General features: G+C 40.5%; 1 protein-coding gene and 1 pseudogene across 2 annotated transcripts; one reads left to right on the top strand and one right to left on the bottom strand.

Annotated features, from left to right (window-relative positions):
- Positions 1–1,553: 1,553 nt before the first annotated feature.
- LOC146451941 (uncharacterized) lies at positions 1,554–8,486 on the bottom strand (annotated as a pseudogene). The gene is made up of 6 exons (XR_014859900.1): positions 8,471–8,486; positions 7,442–8,281; positions 5,397–5,610; positions 5,241–5,323; positions 4,845–5,159; positions 1,554–4,245 (listed from the first exon to the last, which is right to left on the bottom strand). The product of XR_014859900.1 is annotated as an uncharacterized LOC146451941 (transcript).
- A 4,369-nt stretch (positions 8,487–12,855) lies between these two features.
- Positions 12,856–21,048, top strand: LOC146451940 (uncharacterized). Its single transcript, XM_085098419.1, has 8 exons — positions 12,856–13,136; positions 13,506–13,687; positions 15,014–15,257; positions 16,005–16,193; positions 16,838–17,158; positions 17,628–17,855; positions 18,481–18,633; positions 19,827–21,048. Exons 1-8 carry the CDS (start codon positions 12,941–12,943, stop codon positions 20,486–20,488), a joined length of 2,175 nt encoding a protein of 724 aa, XP_084954545.1. The 5' UTR covers positions 12,856–12,940; the 3' UTR covers positions 20,489–21,048.
- The last annotated feature ends 679 nt before the right edge of the window (positions 21,049–21,727 follow it).

Below are 21,727 nucleotides of genomic sequence, written 5' to 3'. Positions count from 1 at the left end.
ATTGTGTAATTGGCAAGATAAAATGGTCTATTGACCCTCTATTGTTGTGAAGCTAATGTAAGGGTGTGTTACAGTTGTTATTTATATATCCTTTCGGCAGTTTTGATGGATATTTTCCAGATTATTTGACGTTTTCCTGTTGTTCAAAGATTAGAGTAAACAGCTGTGCTGTGGACAGGTTGGCCTACTTCCTTTAACCTTGGCTTGGGTCTCCTCGAAGGTTGAACTCAAGGGAAAACACTTTATCAGCCTGATTGGTTTCCCTTTCATCTATTTTCTTAGAACAGTTGTGTTGTTCTTTCCTGTTAGTGTATTTTGGCAAAACCAATTTTTATCTCCGGTTGAGACCATCTCAGTTGGCCTTGGTTGAATAACAGTCGTAAACATGTTTACAGCACACTATATAAAGTAAGGCGTGCATGATTTGAGTGATACTTGTAATAAAGATGTAGCAAAGATGTAGAATTGAGTATAGAATAGTCTTATATTACTTGTAGGGTAGACGTAGAATGGAACTGAATCATAGCAGAATTGTCGTCGAGTTCTTGCAGTAAAGAACCATTCCTTTAATAATGAAGAAGAGCTATCCCAAAGATTGCTGGTGTATCTCTGCTGAGTCAAGCAAGTGTCTTACACGATGATGTTTTCGGTTTGCATGTTTACCAGGTAGTGTAGAAAACGAAGACCCCGAAAATGAAGATCGCAGACCTAAGGCCCCAAAACACGAAAACGCAACTGAATACATACGAGCGCTGGTCGCAGCGCAGGATCCAGTCAAGGAAGCTCCGCAAGCGGCGACTGCATTCGTTTGTGTGACGACAAAGAAAAAGACAAGAACACACTCTCTTTATTTTATAAGAACCATTTTTGTAAGAACGTTGAGGCTGAGATTTGCCCCCCAAATTTAAGAAGATGTATTGGCTTAAATTAGAACATCCTCAGGCTCAGCCAAATTGTACGTGTTCTAATAAATAATAAAAATAGAATGTTGCACAACTGACAGTGTTTAGAGATCACGCTCTCACTCGAGAGCTTTAAACGAAAACCCCGACAACCCATACCTTTTCTGAAAGCTTAATAATAGTAGAATCCATGTTTGTTTGTTATCCAGAATGTCTTAGTGAATGTTAAAAAAAAGTCCGATTTACGTTTTGGCAAAGTCCGGTACGTTTTCGCGCGCTGATTAACTGAGCCACGTCATAAACATTGGGAATGTTTCATCACATATTGCCCTTTGTTTTCTTTCCTGCACCGTCTTAAAGTTTGATGTTTCTTATGCCCAAAACCGAGTGCAAAAAAGATCATAACTTTAAAAAAGCCCAACACCGTATTTTGGGGTCTTTGTTTTTGTTCTAGGGTCTTCGATGTAGAAAAATTCTACTGATTGCACCAATTTTGCAATTTGGAAACCGAACACATACGTTTTCTTTTATTAAAGTCGCGGCAGTTCCTCATTTTTTGTTAACTGATAAGGATTGTCAAAACTATGATTATTACTGAAGCTTCGCCTGCATTTCACATTAGCTGTAGCAAATCATTTCTAAGATTCAATGTGAAATCCACCGTTCGCATCTTATTAATCCATAAAACTTGTAATCTTTGCGGCTATCCTAATAACTGATGAAGCTAAATGTAGTTGTGGTCCACTTATCGCTAAGACTAATAAGATTACTAATGATTTCATCAAAGAAATTTCTGTAAGCTTACACAAAGTATTAGCTCCCTTTACGTTGATGCTTATAGGAGGCCGACTGAGACCGAGCGTTGCATGGAGGTCCTGGGTTCTAGTTCTGCTCTATAACCAAAAATATTTGAGCTAGAGTTGTTTTCTAGGACCGAGTTACAACTCCTCAGCAACACTTTACCAAAAAAAAAGAAAACAGGCCTGCCTACTGCCAGCTGGAATTTTTAATCTTCTGGTGTTCTATTTGAAATAATAATGTATGTTCACTGATGTTTGTAATGTTTATTTGTCAGGCTACAATGAAAACTACTGTGCATCCCAGTAATCGCGCTACCCGATAAAATAATTATATTTTGTTGTTTATTGTCAAGTTTATTTCACTTATTAATTTTCTTACATGACCAATAGAGTGCTAACTACTTAACTGAGAATTAATATTTTTTATGAAGTGGAATTTCATTATTTATTACTCAATGACTTGAGTTATTTTAGTCGCATGACTTAAGAACTTGTGACAGTCATGTTGATCTTACAGAAATATTTTGTAGTTTACAAGTGTTGTCGTCTATTTGATCGATTATTTTGGTCTTTTAACAATAGCTCTCAAAATCAGTAGACATGCTTGGCAATCCTTACTGACCTTGGCTTAGACCACCGTGAAAATTTCAGTTCTTGGTTTGTTGTATTTGACAGTCGTTCTTCCACAGTCTGTTAACCCATACATGTCTACAAATCATGGTATTTAATTGCAAACATTCGAGATTATAGTCAGTCATTTGTCAGAAGACAAGTTGATTGTCGAGTTGCTAGTTGAGTATAGCTGGAATTTGTTGAGTGATACAATAGAAGAAGAGCAGTTATAACTCTGAGTAGCAATTTGTCAAGTCAAGTAAAGAAAACTCGAAAATGTAATTCAGAGTCTTGGTACCTCTATGCTTTAGCCTAGCGAGTGTCCTGCAATATGGAAAACATTTTTTTTTTATCTCAATGTAATTTAAACCTTCACTGGTATCGATACAATCAACAGCTGTACAATTTGCGTATGGACTGTTTCAGGTATTAGAATACAGCACTGACAATTCAGTTGTATGCAATACAACTTCCAACTGTTTTCATTTCTTGTCTGTCCTTTGCATTAAAAAAAAATTAAAAAAGTGTTACTAAGATGACTTGCCTAAATAAACTAATTGGCAAGCATTTAAGTGGCAAGTGCAAAGATATTTGTTTTTATCCCCAGTCTTGATGTCGGTACACAAAAGAAAGAGGGAATATGACTCGTCCAAAATCCCTTTTCATGTTAACAGTAAAAATACACCTACGCCAACAGTTGTCCACATCTTTTACATTTATGTTCTCACTTCTCAGATACATAATTAGACAACACCGCCAAATATTGTTAATGTTGACAGTTTGCTACTTTTCAGCTATTCCGTAGCACTTAAGTTTTCCCAGCGTGTGGTAGCCCTACTCGTCATATCTACCGTATTGGGTTGTATCTCCAAACCTGAGCTCTTTGACTGGAAGTTGCTTCTTGTTTGCAAGGAGACCGCTGTCCTCGCGCCATACTCCGTCATTCTTGTTACAGTTGCAACTATGACCGGAGTCTGCACATGAGTTGGTCATCCCGCATGCGCACTTGTTACTGCTAGATGAGGCTCCTCCCCAGTACGACATGCTGTTAGAATCACGTGACACCCACCAGCCAATACCGGAGAGGAGGTTAGAGTGATAACATTCATATTTGATAAACTGTTCACAGTGCAAAGAGACGTCAGTAAGACTCGCCAGCTGGGAAAAGCTTGCTCCTGAGTAATGAATGCTCCGTGAATATGAACCTCCAGCATGATATCCATCCACTAATGTTCTGCTTTCACTGTCGTGACTGATAACTGTCACGCCAACTCCATTCTTGTCAGTCATGTCGCAATGCACTGTGAACGGCGCCAGGCCTCCCTCGCCGTCCGGATCAATGACGTAATTTCCGCTTGAACTGCTGACGTATTTTTGTATCACAGAACAGGAAGGCTTAGGCGGCGTCTGAATCTCCACAAGTGCTTCAATTGTCGCCACTGCATTACTCGCCCTGCAAGTGTATGATCCAGAGTGCGATTTCTTCGCCCTGGCAATAACCAATGTGTTGTTTCTAAGAATGTTAGAGTCAAGGGGAAGAAAAGGCTTACCATCCTTTAGCCACGTGACAGTAGGCCTCAGGTCACTCTCGGCCACACACGGCAGATGAAGGGGAAGCCCGATAGATAGAGTTAGATGCCTAGGAGGACGAACTAAAAACCGCAGACGCGAGAAAATCCTCATCTGCACTGTACCTTCAGCAGAACCCAGAATATTTTCAGCTTTACATATGTATATTCCTCCATCCTCTCTCTTTACGTTGTAGATTTCCACAGCTCCTTTTTTAACAGCAGTTCTATGGGAAAGACTGCCGATTGACTTTGACCACGTGATGTAAGGTTGCGGCTGACCAGTAGCACTGCAGGCGATGGTGACATCTTGTCCTTCCTCAGCCATAAGTTGATTGGAAGGCAGTAAAAGACGAGGAGAGACTATTGAAAAATAATAACAGAACATATTGTCTGCTGGTGCGCTCTCTAATATTACTGTACCTAACTCATATCACTCTTAAATGCGGTTAGAAGTAAATTAAAGGGCTCGGAAAACCAAGCAATATTTAGTCCATTGATCCATTCTTTTAGCTAGTCTAACAGTAAATCTCTGTATTCGTGCAAAAACTCATCTATTTACTTATTTATTTATTAATTTATTTATGTATTTGGAGTGGTTTTCAACTTTTCAACTGAGTGTCATACAACCATCAAAGCTGGCCAATCACAACAGACGCAAACAGCGCAAAGAACCAATCAGGAGACGAAAAAAATACACGTAACCGTCGCCAAGAGCGGAAAAACGCGTGCGGGCGTGTCGCGAATGGTTTTGATTTTTCTTCTCGTTAGTTAAGTTTTCTTCTGAACATAGGGTCCAGTAAAGCAAAAACTAAAGCAAATGCGACTTACTTTCGACACTCAATTAAAAGTGTATTCAATGTTTTCATTCACTAATCAGTTTTACTATTTCTGTATCTTTAGAATATCTTTACATGGACCAATAAACTTTTAATTTAGAAACACAAAATTGTAAAACTCACATTGTACTTTCACGGATGTTAAGGTATTAGCACTTCCCAGCAGGTTTTGCGCGCTGCAGCTGTAGACCCCAGTGTCTTCTGGTTTGGTATCGTTTATGATCAGAGCAGTACTGGGACCTCTCATGTAACGACCAGCCGGAAGTGACGAATTAATCTTGGACCACGTAATCTTCGGGGTTGGATGTCCGTCTACTATACATTTCAAGACTGCTGTTTGACCTTCATTGACTGTCACACCAGCGGGAGACTCCATGAGACGGGGAGCCGAGATGGACTTCCCTTGCTCACCTTTCTCCCCCTTCACTCCCTGGGGGCCTGTAAGCCCGGGTTGCCCCATAGTTCCCGGTACTCTCGGATCTCCCTTTATTCCCATTGGTCCCGGAGCTCCCTGGGGGCCTGTAGGCCCGGGTGGTCCCATAATTCCCGGTACTCCCGGATCTCCCTTTATTCCCATTGGTCCTGGAGCTCCCTGGGGGCCTGTAGGCCCGTGTGGTCCCATAATTCCCGGTACTCCCGGATCTCCCTTTTATTCCCATTGGTCCTGGAGCTCCTTGCTTTCCCGGTCTTCCCGTTTTTCCACGGCGGCCTGGACTTCCTCTTCGTCCTGCACGACATAACACGTGATCTTTAGCGCAGATTTGGTTCTGCAGAAGGCGAAACTCTTCTCTGATCAGTAGTTGTACGTAAGAAGGTGTTACAGTGGGGTCTACAGGTGTGATTGCAGATGAAACACTTCTTTTTTGTCTTGAAACGCTCTCCTTTAAACCTGAAAGATCAAGACAGTTAACTTTAAGTTAAAAACACAAGGTTTAACCAAATACTATACAGAACTTAAAATAACTCGCGCAATGTTAATTGCGAGTTAATAATAGTTTGTCAGCAGCCTCCAGCCTCGTTCTAAGGAAAAACCCTGAGCAGCCTCGAACCCAGTCATCCTTGGCGTGTCGTCAATTGTGACGGCCCCAAGCCTCCACAGACAAGTTCACTTATGTCCAGAAATGCAGGCAGTGGCGAATTTGGCAATTTTGGTGAAATCTTGCCACAGTCAAGCCATCATCTGATGTTGGTGGATTGGACGATTTTGGCGAATGTGGCGAATGTGGCAAATTTTGGGCAATGACGAATTTGGCAATTTTGACGAAATCTTGCCACAGTCATAATGGTGGCGAATTTGGCAAGATTTCGCCAAATTCCCAAATAAATGCAAATAAGCTAAACACATGGAAGCTTGCCATGTTGGTGGATTTGACGATTTTGGCGAATGTGACAAATTTGGCAAAATTTTGTCAAAGTGCCAAATGCATGCAAATACTCGAGACAAGGGTACCAACAAAGTGGAGAATTTGACGTTTACGGCAAATTTGGTGAATATGGCGAATTTGACGATATTTCGCCAAGGACCAAAATTCAAGCGAATGAGCTCAAGGCAAGGGTACCAACAAAGCGGCAAATTCGACGAATACGGCGAATTTGGCAAATATGGCGAATTTGACGATATTTTGTCAAAGACCGCAATTTAGGTGAATAAGGTCAAGACAAGGATACCAAGGGCAAATGGCCAAAGACCCTACATTTCTGAAAATAAGTGGCCTTCAACCCGAGTATTAAGCTTAACACATGGAAGCCTACCATATTGGCGGATTAGATGATTCTGGAAAATGTGAAAAAAGTTGGCCAAAGTTTGTCAAATTGACAAATAAATTATATGCAAGTTAGCCAAACATACGAAAGCCAATCATGATGATGGAGTAATATTACAGTTGTAAAAAATATGACAAATTCCAGACATTGGGATAAAAATCGTCACATTCACCAAACAGCGCGAAAAAAATAATACAAGTATACTTCGTTATTTAAGGTGAGTTCACAAGTAACATTGGGGGACAATAGTTATCTTCACGTGTACCAAACTCAACCCAAAGAAATAATGTATGTATACCTTGTTACCCTTCTCTTGAGCTCGTTCAACTGAATTTCAACTTTGGCGAAGTATCGTCACAATCACCATATTCGCCAAATTCGTCGAATTCGTCAAATTCGCCGCTCTGTTGGTCCCCTTCTCTTGAGCTCGTTCAAGTGAATTTCAACCTTTAGCGAAATATCATCAAAATTGCCATTTTCGCCATTGCCTGCATTTCTGGACATACATCTCTCGACAAGCTCGGTTACTGCAATAAGTGCGTCGAGGCCTGGCAACAAGGCTGGGTTGTCGGCTTAGAACCTTTGGTGTCTGCACACTTTCAAAAGCCATTTTTAACAGGTTCTTTATCTTTGCCAACAGCCAACATTAAATCAAAGTAAGATCGCTGTACGGTTAATACTTCTTTGAGAATGGTTTGAACTGCTGCAGTCAGGGATCTATTGCAGTCCTGCCTAAAACTTCATACGCCCTTCACGTCTTTCCCAAAAGTAGGCTCCATTTCCAGCCATTTTAAGCGCCATCGATCCTCCCTGCACACCAGAGAAGGATGCAAACCGTACTCACAAAACGGCTAAAAATTGAGCGCAACCTCTCCCGCGACCTTTTAAGGAAAACAATGACCGTTCTGCATGTGTACGCCAATAATCCTGTCTACCTCAAACAAAGACTAGCTTACCTGTTTTGTCTTGTCTGTTCCCATCTATTGTTTCTCCCCATTGTTTGTAATTCCGTTGAATTTTTCTCAATATTTCCGACTCCATCTGATCACACACTGTTGTTGTGTGTGATATCACTCGTTGTTGTTCCTGCATTTTGATTTCAACACGAAGCAGTGCGATGCAACACGCCAAGGACAACAGCAGCCCCGACACTGAACACAAACGGTCGAACGTTTGACGTCTGCTCCTCTCCTGAGGAACTTTTCTCTCTTCCTTCATTGTGACGATGTTAAATTTCTCGATCCACTCTGGTAGAGAAATCTAAAGCGTTTCTAAACTTCAGAATTCGTGGATGAAATTCTTAACTATCTTCGCGTACAAACGAAAGCAGCACTTTCCTGTATGTTGGGGGTTTTTTAGCATCAAACGGCCAAGCAAATCTACCACGTTTTCGTTTCAGTCGCTAGAATAGAGTTACTAGATACTTCGCTGAGGTCCTTATTTTCTGACCTAATGGACTCTTTGTACGTGCTCGTACGTGTTATGAGACTGAAAAACAACGTAACCCGATGTTTCCATGGGATTTTTATATCTGGCTCAAACTCAAAATGATTAGATTGTCTAAGGTCATACGCTTTGGGAAACAAAGGGGAGTTTTGTTTTACTGATGAAATTCAAGTGCTAATTTGTGCAAAACCATTGGTTTGTTTGGTTACGTTGGTTTGTTTGTCTTTATTAAAACCTCCAGACAGGTTTTTAGACATAGAAATTATGATTGTATAATTTAACTCATATTTGCCTAGAAGGAATTTTTATGTCTCCCGGACTCATTCATCATCACTTTAATTGTCGTTTTACTGATGAAATTCAAGTGCTTATTTGTGCAAAAGCATTGGTTCCTTTGGCTGGTTTGTTTGTCTTTATTAAAACCTGCAGACAGGTTTTTAGTCATAGAAATTATGATTGTGTAATTTAACTCATATTTGCCTTGAAGAAATCAGTTTTGTCTCCCGGGCTCATTCATCATCACTTTAATTTTCTTTGACCTTTAGGTTAGTGCTCCAGCAGCTTTTGGTTATTTTCCAACATGGTCCGTGATCAAACGAGTTCCCCTTAAGCTTGGAAACTTACCTAAAACGCGAGGAACTTTATTTTTACTTAATCGTCAAAAGATTCTATTAAACATCCCCTAGTTTCTCTTAACCTGTGGAACCATGCTCCTATCAGGGTCCTATCAGTCCTGTGGAGTTCTCAGGAAGGGCTTACACTCAGGTATTATCCAATCCAGTGAATCAAAAAGTCATCAAACGAGCCTCAGGTAAAGCGGACGACTTACTACCCACCTAGGTTGGAATACTAACTAACTTGGCTCCGCGCCGGCGAGGCTAATGGAATAAGCAAAAATTAATTATTTGTATATGAACCCCGTATAATTAATTTTGTTTTACTCTATTTATTTCCTCAAGTCTCGGAGCCAAATATATCCAAATTCGGACCTATTGAGAGAATTTTGTTAGATTTTCCTGCAGACAGTTCGACAGTAATTCGATCCCTGGCTGCGTGGTGCAGGGAGAAAGTGTGAAGTTAAGTTTTCTTGTCCAAGGCTCTAATAGCCAACAATGCAGGCGTTTTCGGGCGGCGCGCGAAAGCCAGAATCTTGGTTAGTAGCCACCATGTTGGATTTTAAAAATCTTCGGGGAGTTGGGAAAAGGGGGCAGGTTCTAACTAATCTAGTTCAAGATAGCTGAAGATCATCAAAACGCAAAAAAAAAAAAAAAAAAACGCACACACACACTTGTACTTTTAAAAGAAAATTACTAAAAAAAACCCATTCACTTCTTCATTGGCTGCCAATAGCCAGCTATCAGCAGTTAGAAACTGTTTCAGGACAAGAGACTATGAGGTCTCTTGTTCAGAATCAGGCATAAAATAGCAGGTCTATGGACAGTGGACTACTGGCTATTTGAAATGTTTTCAATTGAAGACTAAATTCCGTTTGCTTTGGTTTGCTTTGCTTCGTTCCGATTGGTGAAGAAAACTCGCGCCATTTTCTTGACCAATGAGAAGCTAACTGCACTGACCATTGTGCATTGACTGCACATGTTTTCCCGCGATTGACACCGGTTAGATGTATTTGCTTCAAATCACTGATTGGCCCACTCACTTTTTTGTGTCTGTTGTGATTGGTTGAACTGCATCCCTGCATCCCTGCTGATCCCTACTAAGCGTGATTTTATCTGCCCAGCACTAAATCGTCTTTGCTTGTCAAGTCACTTCGCGTTTGTTGTTCATGTAGTTTTGTATGGTCTGTTTAACAACTATTCCACAAGTACGCAAACAAGGAGTTGGCTATAATCATCTCATATCCAACAAGCATGGCTGGAATAATTGTTTTATTAAAAAAACGATCAAGAAATTTTGGTAGATCTTGGCGATTTCAGAAGAAGGCAATGTAATGGTGGACCATGGCCGCTGAGCCAATCAAATCGCTGGAATTGTATTATACAGTGATCCAGTTTTTAATAAGCTCTAAAAGATCATAAAAAATGACGTCATAAAACGTTCAAAGCTCAACCGCAGTACACATCATAGAAAACTGCTGCCAATTTGTGTTTACAATAACATGGAAGAAGTACGAGAGGAATTGGATTTATCACTCGGGCCGTAAGGCGGACCGAGTTAAGGTTTCGGTAGCATTATCAAATTCTTTTTTCTCTTTGGGGTCGCCATGAGCCGAGAGATAAGACTTCGGGCCACAAGTTATTGTTCTCGGTGTCGTTTTTTGTACTCGAGTGGCACGAGTAAAGTTTTCGGTGGCGTTATCAAATTCTTCGCGTTCTTTGTACTCGGGCCGTGAGGCGCCGAGTTAAGTTATCAGGGAAGGGGAGGGGAGGGTCCCGAACTCCCTCATTTTTTTCGCTTCTTAAGCTCCCCCTCCCTTTCCCCGATGTATTCTGCGAGTCACTATTTTTTCGAATCAAAACATTTGGCGTCGGTTGTGATGCGTTCGTGAACGTTTCCCTTAGCGCAGAGAGGGTTCTGGAGTCGTTAGAACAAAAAGGTGAAGGTAATGATAGCATGTCGAGTGGCGAAGAAAGCTAAAACGTAAGGATTAAAGCCCATGGATATAGCATAAGAGAGGAGGAGGTAGCTTGAACATGGTGCATTCCGTTTTGTCTGATTAGCGAGAGTGACAGCTGCCTGTGCAAGAAATCATGAACCTTTGGAAGGTTTGTCGCACGAGCAGCACGCGCATGAATTTAACTCTGCATGATGTACTAGATGGTGGGTATCGAAAACGCGAATGCGAAATCAAAACAGAAAAGTGTAGTGACGTTTTTCAGCTTACTTCGGGGCCCTCGCAAGACGCTGCAGAATGCTCAGGAAATTCAAAGAATTCCAAAGATTCGAATGCAGACCTCACCGCAAGCAACGCGAATGTTTTACAGAAGAAGAATGGTCATGTCGAATCGAACGATCGATCGCAAGTGCACGCTGAGGAAGAGGGGAAAAGAGACAGTTTTTGACTAGCTTTGATTTAGGTGACCACAATAAGACTTAATTTTCCAACTTGACTTTATAGAGATGTAATCGGTGACGCGATCGCTATCGTGTCACACTCAGTCCTGCGATGACAATTCTCGTGTTTGATTCCTCCGCCGGAAAAATCCTGACCCTTCATGGGTTATCGCGCGGGGCATTTTTATTACGAAACGCGAAACAAGGCACGTACAGAAAAATTAGCGGGCCAAGGAATACATCACGCACGACAAAATCATTCGAACGTACTTGCAATTTTGTCATCAGTTTTTGAATTTGTTCAAGAAGGAAACCGTTTTGTCAACAGACTTCTTTAATTTGTGCCCTAGCCTGCTCATAGAGCTTTGTTTGGCTAAATCATGTTTCATATCGTTGATACCCTGAGTAAAAGAATTTGAGCTTACATGGATAAGTTGATATTAGAGTGTTTATGTCAGTGTATACTAAATAGGAGAATTAGAAATTGTCAATTGTACAGAAATTTTTATCCATTGTCGACAAATGCTTCCCTAAGAACCACCCAATAAAAAAGATCTTCAACAGACAGACACTAAAACTCAGCTACTCGTGCATGCCAAACATGAAAACCATCATCACATCACATAAAAAACAGATACTCCCAAATGTAGCAACAACCCTAAACCAAAATCATGACCCGAGCTGCAACTGCAGGAAGAAAGCAGAACGCCCACTTGACGGTAAATGCCTCCAAGCGAACGACGGTAACAACAACTGAATCGTACGTGGGACTAGCACAACACATTCTTCCGAAACGCCAACAGACGCAATGCAACGGAACTATCTGAACAATATATGGACCCTGACGGACGCAAACAAAACATATCAAATTAAATGGAAAGTACTCAAAAAGTTCAAACCCGATAATAACATTAACAAGAAATGTAACCTATGTCTTCAGTCTCTTCACGAAAAGTTTATTTCCGTAGAAAAGATCTTAGTAGCCTGAACAAACGCAATGATTTACTAAGTCCAAACCCCCCACAGAAATAGATATGTACTCAAAACCTCTCGAAAAACGTAAAGTAACCGTTTGTATCATGGCACGTGAATTGCTTCACGCCACGAGCATTACTAATTTATCGCCCAGCAAACGCTTGTTTTAAATCACCAGTTCGAATGATTTCATAAATCCATGCCCTCATATAAGCAGATACGTACCCAAAACCTCTTGTATAACGTAACGTAACCGTTTGTATCATGGCACGTGAACTCTCTCACGGCACGTGGTATTGTATTTTATCGCCTAGCAGCTGCTTGCTTTAAATCACCAGTTTTTGATTACTTTATATACTTTACGGTCATTCGTCGAAGTTGCGTGATGAGTGTGGTCAGCTCCTGATCATACGAAACAGAGCTGTAGCAATAAAACGATGAATCACTTCTGGAGCCTGAACTATTTTTTTCCTGGGTGTATATCTCCGTCTATTTCTATCGATTTTGGGGGGTCAGTGATGCTGGCAGTTATCACTGCTAAAAGATCGTAGGCTTACGCACCATGCACGCAGTCAAATATGACCCGAGTATAAGCTGAAAACAGCTTCTGGTTTTCCGTAAAAGCGCGCGCGTTAACACCAGTGAAATTAGTGAAAACATTGTATTTTGTTCACTTTTTTGTTGATTTTCTCTTTCACTGGTTTGTTATTCCCCTTCTTTGGGCTAGTCTTAATTACCATGTGCTAGTTTGGGAGTATAATTTATTTGAAAGTAACAATGTATGTCTGTATGAATGTTCAGGGTAATTTAAAATGTTTCCCAATTAAGAAAAACAGCGACTAGTGCCGTGGAAAAAAACACTACTAGAAGTTGCGTGACACATTGCGTGATGCTTCAGATTTCGTGTGCAAAACCTTACATCAATCATCGTCTTATCTCTGCTGCTGGGAATTTTTTTACGACAACGGACTCATTGTATTTTACAAGTGTGTTTGTTAATTGTTGTCCTCTTCGTTTAAGCCATGTTTTCCAAACTGAAACTCGGGCTTAGCAATTCCATAAATGTCATTAGCTTGATCGTTTCCACCGTAACTCTGATTCTTGTTTTTGCTGGATTCTTGCGCATTGAAATCAAACTGAACGATCAAGAGGACAAAATGGCTGCTGTTGAGCGACTATGCGCTGAGCGGACTCGAAACTTGCCTGCGGATTTAAAAGGTAAGAAAACCGGTTTCTCCGAATTACTTGCTCGTAGGGAAGATGTTGCTAATTTTGTATTTTACGTATCTTTGAGGGTTTTGTTTTTGTGAAGGGAATATCATTTCGGTAAAAGTTAAGGGTGGTCCGATATCGATACTTGGGAGACATATCGACTATTTCGATCTTTTTCGATACTGCTCACGTGACCGCTCACTTGAATGCATGAGATGAACAGTGAACCATCGGACGATTAATAGGTCCAAACTTTAGAACATGAAGCAATAAATCAATAAAACGGGTAAAGTCACAGTTTTATCTTACACGCTAGTTCAGGTCAAAATATCGTTTTTCTCAAGCAGGGTCTTTCTTTTTTTTCTTTTTGTTAAGGAAAGTCCGGCTTCTACTCCAAAGAAAGCATTGGTAGAAATCGTCGCACTAGTCCTGGGCTCGCAGCCAACCAGAACTTTGTAACCACCAGCAAATTGATGGAAATTAGAAAAGAAATCAAGGATAATCTACAGAAAATGCAGCAAGAGAATACGCGCGTCTGCAGGACACCTCTTGGCTCGGTAAGAAAAACAGTTTCAACATTGTTACTTTCGTTGAAATTTTATTATATTCGCATTATAAATGAAGATATAAGCTCTTAACACGCCCAGAGGATGCAGAGCTCGTTCCCAGTTTTTTTCCGGATTTCATCCGGGCTTTTTGGTGCAAATGAGCCACGCCTTGACAATGCAATAACCGATTACATCATCGTTTCAAAGTAAATATTTGAGCCATCTTTTACACCACCTTGTACAGCATAATAAACAGCACCACAGGAAAGTAGTGCTCAGTAGCTTTCATTTGAATGATCACACTTTAGGATTTCATCCAGACTCAAAAGTTAAAACCATTCTTTAAAGCATAATAAACAGCACCACAGGAAAGTAATGCTCAGTAGCTTTCATTTGGATGGTCACATTTTAGGATTTCATCTACAGACTCAGAAGTTAGAATCACGTTGTACAGCACAGTAAACAGCACCACAGGAAACTACTGCTCAGTAGCTTTCATTTGGATGGTCACATTTTAGGATTTCATCCACAGACTCAAAAGTTAGAATCACCTTGTGCAGCACAATAAACAGCACCACAGGAAAGTACTACTCAGTAGCTTTCATTTGAATGGTCACACGTAAGGATTTCATCCACAGACTCAAAGGTTAGAACCACCTTGTACAGCACAATAAACAGCACCACAGGAAAGTACTGCTCAGTAGCTTTCATTTGAATGGTCACACTTTAGGATTTCATCCACAGACTCAAAAGTTAGAACCACCTTGTGCAGCATAATAAACAGCACCACAAGAAAGTACTGCTCAGCTACACTACGAGCATTCCCTTAATTTTCTTATGGATAGTAAAGCAAGCGAACCTTGCGAGCGCGCGAGAAAAATACCTCCCGCTAAGAGACATGACGCGCGGAGGATAGTGTCTCCTCGCGCGAGACAATTTTCGCGCACGTTTGCGTAGTTTTCTCCCCCATTATCCTGAGAAAAATAAGGAAGGGGCTACTAGTAGTCTAGTGCTTAGTAGCCTTCGTTGCGGCATAGTCACGTTTTAAGATTTCATCCACAGACTTAAAAGTTTGAACCATATCGAATAACAACTAAAGACGACTCCACGAAAGAACGTCTCAGTAATCTGATACTGTAGGGTCTCATCCACGGGTGTTTTGGAAACACTCGATACCTATGGCCACTAATACCGAAAAGAACTTACTTGCACTGCTTATTAACATTCGTCTGAGTGGTCACACTTTAAAATTTTATCAAAAGTTTTCGAACAATGCAAGATCGAGAGTCACGATTAGGATTTTTCACTGACACCTTTTTTGCCCTGGCGTTACAGCGGTGTCTTCAAGGACCCCCCGGAGAACCCGGCACTAAGGGGGACAAAGGAGACCAGGGAGTCACCGGAGTTTCAGGAGTGCCGGGTGTTAAGGGGCAAAAAGGGGAAAAGGGAATTCAAGGAATACCCGGTCAGTCGCAGAGCCCTGATGACCAACAAGGGAGGTCCCCGCAGGTTTTGGTTTTCCCGTCAATCTTGACTGTGAATGAAAATCAGACGGCAAGGTTTCACTGCGCTGCTACGGGTAAGTGCGTGTAGGAGGAGCTGCTTTCTACTGTAATATTATAGTTTATTTCATATCGAAAAGGGTTTGTTCTAACACAATAAAGCGAATCTCGAGATACACGCCTATTCTACGTTATTATGAGCTTTCACTCTCGCCCTTCACAAAATTCTAGAGAACAAAGACAACAATGCCATTGAAATCTCCTGATTATAGATACACTTATAGGAATCAGGGCTTCTTATTAACAATAAAAGTCCCCGGAAACAACAAAACATCATGGGCCCTTTTTATGAGAGGAATGAGGCCGCCGGTATCACGGCTTACTGGAAGCGTGGCTTAGCAAAACTGCGAAGTATACAAAGTGCGCTGTTTATACGAAGGCTAGGCTTAGCGAAGTCGCAACCTAATGCCAGTTTTCAACACACTCATACGGTAAGTCCGCGACTTAGCTAAGACGAGGCTAATAACAACTTTATTTAAGTCACAAATGTTAATAGCGGAGCACAAGTGCCCTACTAATTGGGGAGACTTTTGTTTCCTGAATATTTCAATGTTTAATTTTTGCAAAACCGAAACATTTGCACCAGAAATTTTTTTTGCTTGAGAGCAACATTTTATTTCTGTCACTGATGTTTCCCCTACTGAATATCCGCCAGAAACTTTATGTATCAATAATGTTTCTACGGCGATGTTTTATCCTTTGCCGGCCCCAACAACTCAGAGAGGGGCGTTTAATGGAATCACCACCGTTCATTTCCACCACAGGTGACCCCAAACCTGTCATAGCGTGGCGTAAACATGGTACGGTACTACGAAATGGGCACAAGTACAGCGTGCTTCGCGATGGTGAGCTGACTATCAGGCATGCGCAATACACTGATAGCGGAGCTTATGAATGTGTGGCGCGAACGAACCGTGAACGAGTAGAAGCCTTCACGGACCTTGTTGTAAGAGGTAAGAAGAATAAGTATTCTTTGTAATTGACTGGAAAATGTTATCATCAATAAACTTGTGCGTTCTCTGCCAGCGGTCTCTTTGGACATTTTTTCACGTGACTCACAACCACCCCAAGTCACGTGACAGATTAACTAACGGCTCACTTACTAGAAAAAAGTTTTCACCACCTCAAGTCACGTGGCATAGATCTCTCACTTACTTGAAAAAGATTCCGCGATGGAATCGAAAGCTTGTAACGCTTGGAAAATTGTTTGTTTGTTTTTTTAGATCCTAAAAGCTAATTTTATAATTTGACAGGATCAGGAAACAATTTATTTCCTCAACTTGTGCGTTCTTCTTTTCTTCTAAGACAGTAGAAAGTTTCTAGAGACACTCTCTTTGTATTCAGGGCGGTTTTTTATTACATTGTGTGATGAAAGTTTTTTCCTGGTTATACACAGCTTATGTATTGTTATTGTTATTGTCATGGCACAATTGAGAGAGGACGGAAGAAAACAATGAACTAAACTATCTAAAGACTGAGAACGTTTCAGTGCTACGAAAACAAAACTAGCGATCTTCGCTGTCTGATGAATAAACTTAATGTTGATGTTGTTATGTATTGTTATTGTTACCGATTTTCAACTGATTCATGTTTATAGGGACGCCGCGAATCAAACCGCTTACTCAACGCGCTATATACGTCACCGAAGGAACTAATGTAACTTTTCCAAGATGCATCGCGACAGGGTTTCCGTCGCCAACTGTCACGTGGTCTCGAATGTTCTCCAGTCTCCCGCAAAGACGCAGCTTTTCCAAGGAAGGAACTCTCTCCATTGTTAATACTACCGCGGGGGATTCTGGGGTATACGTATGCGAGGCTGCTAATTCTATTGGCAAGGCACGAGTCATGACTCAATTCGTTGTTTTAGTAATACCGAGATTTATCGTGAGACCACCAGAGGAACTCATCGTTAACACTGGTGAGTTTTTGCTTAACACTTGCATAGTTCGTAGGCCACCGGATTAAATTGACCGTGAGGGACTGGGAGAAAGCTGAGATCCAAAAGAAACGATGGTGCATTTGCCTTTTGCCTTCTGTTAGATTCAGAACGATATGCTTACTTTCTGGCTTTAGGTTTGATTTTCATGAAGTTTGCCAAACAGCCATTTCTTAACCAGTAAATCCATTCAACTCAAGAAGTTTTGATCTGTAGTAAACTAAAGGAAATTGAAAATTCCTTTAAGACAAGAACGGTAGCTTAAAAAAAATCAGCCGTGAGTTTCAGTCACGTGCGTAAAATTTGGTTATTGTTGACGAGATTTAGGCATGGATAAAGAGTTTTTGAGCGTCTTTTTCTTTTGATAAGCGCAAAATATGAGTGTTAGGAAACACTTGACCAAGTTAAGGGTTCTTATCACTCCAAATGATCCATTTATTATCTCCAATAGGTGACATACTGACGGTTAATTGCAGCGCAAAGGGTGACCAGACTTTACGCGTCACGTGGAGTCGTGAGTATGCAGAGCTTCCCGATCGAAGAGCGACTGTGCGCGCAGATGGAACTCTGATCATCACTCAGCTGGTGCCAGAGGATGCTGGGAAATATTTCTGTACTGCCAGCAGCGTAGGTGGCGCTATCAAGGATGCCGCTGACATGAACCTCATTGTCGTGAACAGTAAGGCTGGATTTTTACTATCCACATAAAAACAAGCGGAAGTAAAGGGGTTTCTCAATATAGTGGGATATAAGGTAGCACTCCACAGGGAGCGCCATTTTAGGTTTGAAGGTTTTAGAACTTTTCTGTGCATTTTTATGAGCGATTTTAAGGGTTTTTGTACGCTGAGAATCATTGTTCAATGTACAAGTCGCCATCTTTTTCCGGCGATACAGTGGGTTTTAACCCTTTCTTTTGAAATGATTGACAGTTATAGACCAGTATGTATGGAGTGCAGTACTGTCTGGGAATCACAAAAATGAACGATTCTTTTCTTGTACGAGCACTTATTAAGTCAGCCAACAAGACTTAAAGGGCTAGTTATTTAAACAGAGTCTAACCTAAGCCGCGGCTTAAGACAATCAGTGGGCCTCCAAGTCTGTTTATAAGTGGTTTATTTTAAGTAGATAAAAAGTTTTCTAGTCTTGGATGCAAGCCTTCTTGTTACTGTCAGCAGCAGACAATGTTTAGATATGATTGTTGTCAAAATTGAAAATGACTTAGAACGTGGTTTTGTTAAACACCGTCTAAACTAGCTCTTAATAACTGACCCAAACTCTCTTTGTTTTGCTTGCTTGTTTCTTAGAGGGTATGAAAAGAGGTATTTGCCCCATTCCTCTCCCGGTAGACGTCTGTGAAGAGGAGACTGATGACGAATGCACGCTGGATTCTGATTGTTTTGGTGACATGAAGTGTTGTTCTGATTCTTGTCAGAAGCTTTGCGTACAACCACCACAAAGTAAGCTGCGATATTTTTTCACTGGAGAACGTTAACGCACATTGCATGTTAAACATGCATTGAGTAGCGACAACTTGCAATGTCTACTATTGCCTTCACGCCGAAAATATAATAAAAATTATGCATCAATTGCTATGAACTTAAATAAATAAGAATAAATAAATAAATGGGAATTTTTCAGTCGCACACCTCCAGAGTGGCTATTCAGCCAACATATGTCGTCAACTCCTGGAATTGAATCCGGGCCACATTGGTGGAAGGCGAGTGTTCTTTCCACTGCACTATCCCTGTTCCCCCTTGGGCTGGGTATGCGTCTTGCACTGACTTGCTATAAATTGAACTGACTTTCAAAGACTCTTGTTGACCTTAAGTTGATTCACACTCAATGACTTACATTTAATCAAATCAATATCACAATAGCTTATATTTTTACTTGTATACACAAGGCGTTCTTAGTAATTGTGAATTGTGAGTTTTCGTTGCTTTGTTCATTCTCCTGGGAAATTCATCACTTGCCTTTGAGATGTGTCGCTTTTTCAGCCCATTTTGCTGGTATTAATTGCCCCCACAGGGTTTTGGCTCAGAGGCCAAAACCCGAGGAGGCACTCTAGAATTCCCCGTGTGTATAATATATACAAGGAATGTTTTAATAAAAATAAAAGTAAGAAATGTGTTTGTTGTATTGGAAGGTTTCCCGATTTGATGAAACTAGGCACGCACGGTGGTCTCGGGTAATTGTTTCATCAAGCGCGCAAGGTGGTGTTGGAAAGTTGAAATACAATATTACATGATTGAAATAGGTTTACAGTATCTGGTTTACATGTATATAAATAGATTGTAATTCATGATATTTTCTAGCGATACATTGTTGCAAGTTTTTTTTTTTTTTCATGTTTTGCCCAAATATTACACAAGCAATGTTGAAATACAATATTGTACATATATGATTGTCATAGATTTCATTGTCAGATTTACAAAGCAATATGTTGATTATTTCTATGAATATTAACTTCAATAAAATAATTGAAACGTCAAATTTACAACAGTCGTACACACAATATTTATATTCAATACAAATCGTCAAAAACAACTATTCAAAACCGGGGGCAGCTCTAGTGAACATTATTTCCATTAGTAAGTAAAGTATACCATTTGATTTTTGATTTTTGACTTTTGACTTTTTATTTTCAAAGCCAGGGGATGTGCTGATATCATCTACGCTGGCTTCAACAGCAGTGGTGTGTACAAAGTAAACCCTGACCGCAGAACAGAAATCGAAGTTTACTGTGATCTGGAGACAGAAAAGGGCGGATGGATTGTGTTTCAGAGACGTATCGACGCATCTGTTGGTTTTCACCGCACCTGGGAAGATTACAAACACGGTTTTGGAAATCTGAAAGGGAATTTTTGGCTTGGAAATGAAAACATTCATCGCATCACTTCAGCCAACAAAATGACCCTGAGAGTTGAGCTCGAAGATTGGAACGGGCGTAAAGTTTTTGCCCGATATGAAAATTTCAAGATTGGCAACGAAAAGTCGAGGTACGAGATTTCGGTCAGCGGTTATAACGGAACATCCGGGGATTCTTTGAGTTACCATAACAACATGATGTTCAGTACGAGAGATATTGATAATGACAAATGGAAAACTGGTAGTTGTTCAAATGACCTGACCGGGGGATGGTGGTTTAATGATTGTCACAACTCGAATTTAAATGGACAGTTTCTGGGAAACACGAAGGGGTACAGCGGCATTGTATGGGCTCGATTTAGACATAACTTTTCCTTGAAATTTGCCGAAATGAAAATGAGAGAGCAGTCATTTCACAAGGAACGCGAGGACGAAAGAAAATGAACAAGAAAGTGCAATACTAACAACTTAATGTATTATTTATATTATGAATAGAGTTAGAGGTATAGTATATAACTCAATTTATTATTACTTTTAGGAAAATTACATTACCCAAATGTTCAGTTTAAATTTTAGCTTTTGTCCGAAGACGTTTTTTAACACCGACTGGCCAGTTACTAATAATGGTAACAATTCCAAATTGTTGAGCGCAACGTTCCCGTAGAGGTTAAATCCATTACCCGTTATGGTCAGATAGATCTTTACACGTCTTTAAACATTTACACAGTTCAGAGTCTTGTCAAATCTCTTGTTCAGAAGACTGTTTCACAGGTTAAGACTCTGCGACTACTAAGTTTCAAGTAAAGCTTAAGGAATCTATGTACATAAAATGAGAAAAGCCCAACCTGAATCAACAGGTCAAATACATTAATTTGACGTTCTCCTTGTACACAGGCTCCACTGTTGTATGTGAAACTATTTTACACAAAACATGACCAGCGCTTTTCTTCCACTCGAAAAGGCCGTAAAATACACATGGACCTCTCCAGGCATTTTTGTCCAATAAAATTACCCTCTTCTCAATTTTTCGGTGACATTCACGGAAAAGATTTCGAATTTCCCGAGTTTTCAGTATTATCCTGGTGTGCCGTAATTATTTCATGTTTCCCTGACATTTTCCGAAAATCTTTCTAGATTCGTGGAGGAATTTCCTGTTAAAAAGGCTCTTGATCTTGAACACCTAAGGGTTGCAATCCTACCTGTGCGTGAATGTATTTATCGATGTTATTTTTTCAAGGGAACGTGTTTAAGGTGCAGAATTTAAAGGCTATTAATAGTACACAATACCCGTCGACAATTTGACGATCAAACTATGACAGCCTCCTTCAAAAGCTTGCAAAGAATTTAAACCTGAATCGGAAGTCGAGCTGCAACAGCTTGGATGCAGGCCCGTAGGCTGGTTCTGATGCGGGTAGGTTCTTTTTATCTTTAAACGGACCAAATAGCTCTTGCTAGTTGTATTAATGAGGTTCGCGGCAGTTTTTTTGGATGGGGGGTGAAAGTTTTGAAATTGCAATCTCGCATACAAGATAAACTTCGATCTCCCTCATACTACATCACCATTTTAACATATAACCAAAGTTAATTTTCCCATCGGTTTCTAAGCAACAACTATTACCATAGCAACGGTAGCGCATAGCCTCTCATTTTAAACATTGTCGATTATCTCGAAATCTAGGCAGA

Source organism: Pavona decussata, unplaced genomic scaffold (assembly GCF_977016875.1).
Source record: "Pavona decussata unplaced genomic scaffold, jaPavDecu1.1 SCAFFOLD_381, whole genome shotgun sequence".
In the NCBI taxonomy this organism is placed as follows: domain Eukaryota; kingdom Metazoa; phylum Cnidaria; class Anthozoa; order Scleractinia; family Agariciidae; genus Pavona; species Pavona decussata.
This window is presented reverse-complemented; position numbering and strand designations above follow the sequence as displayed.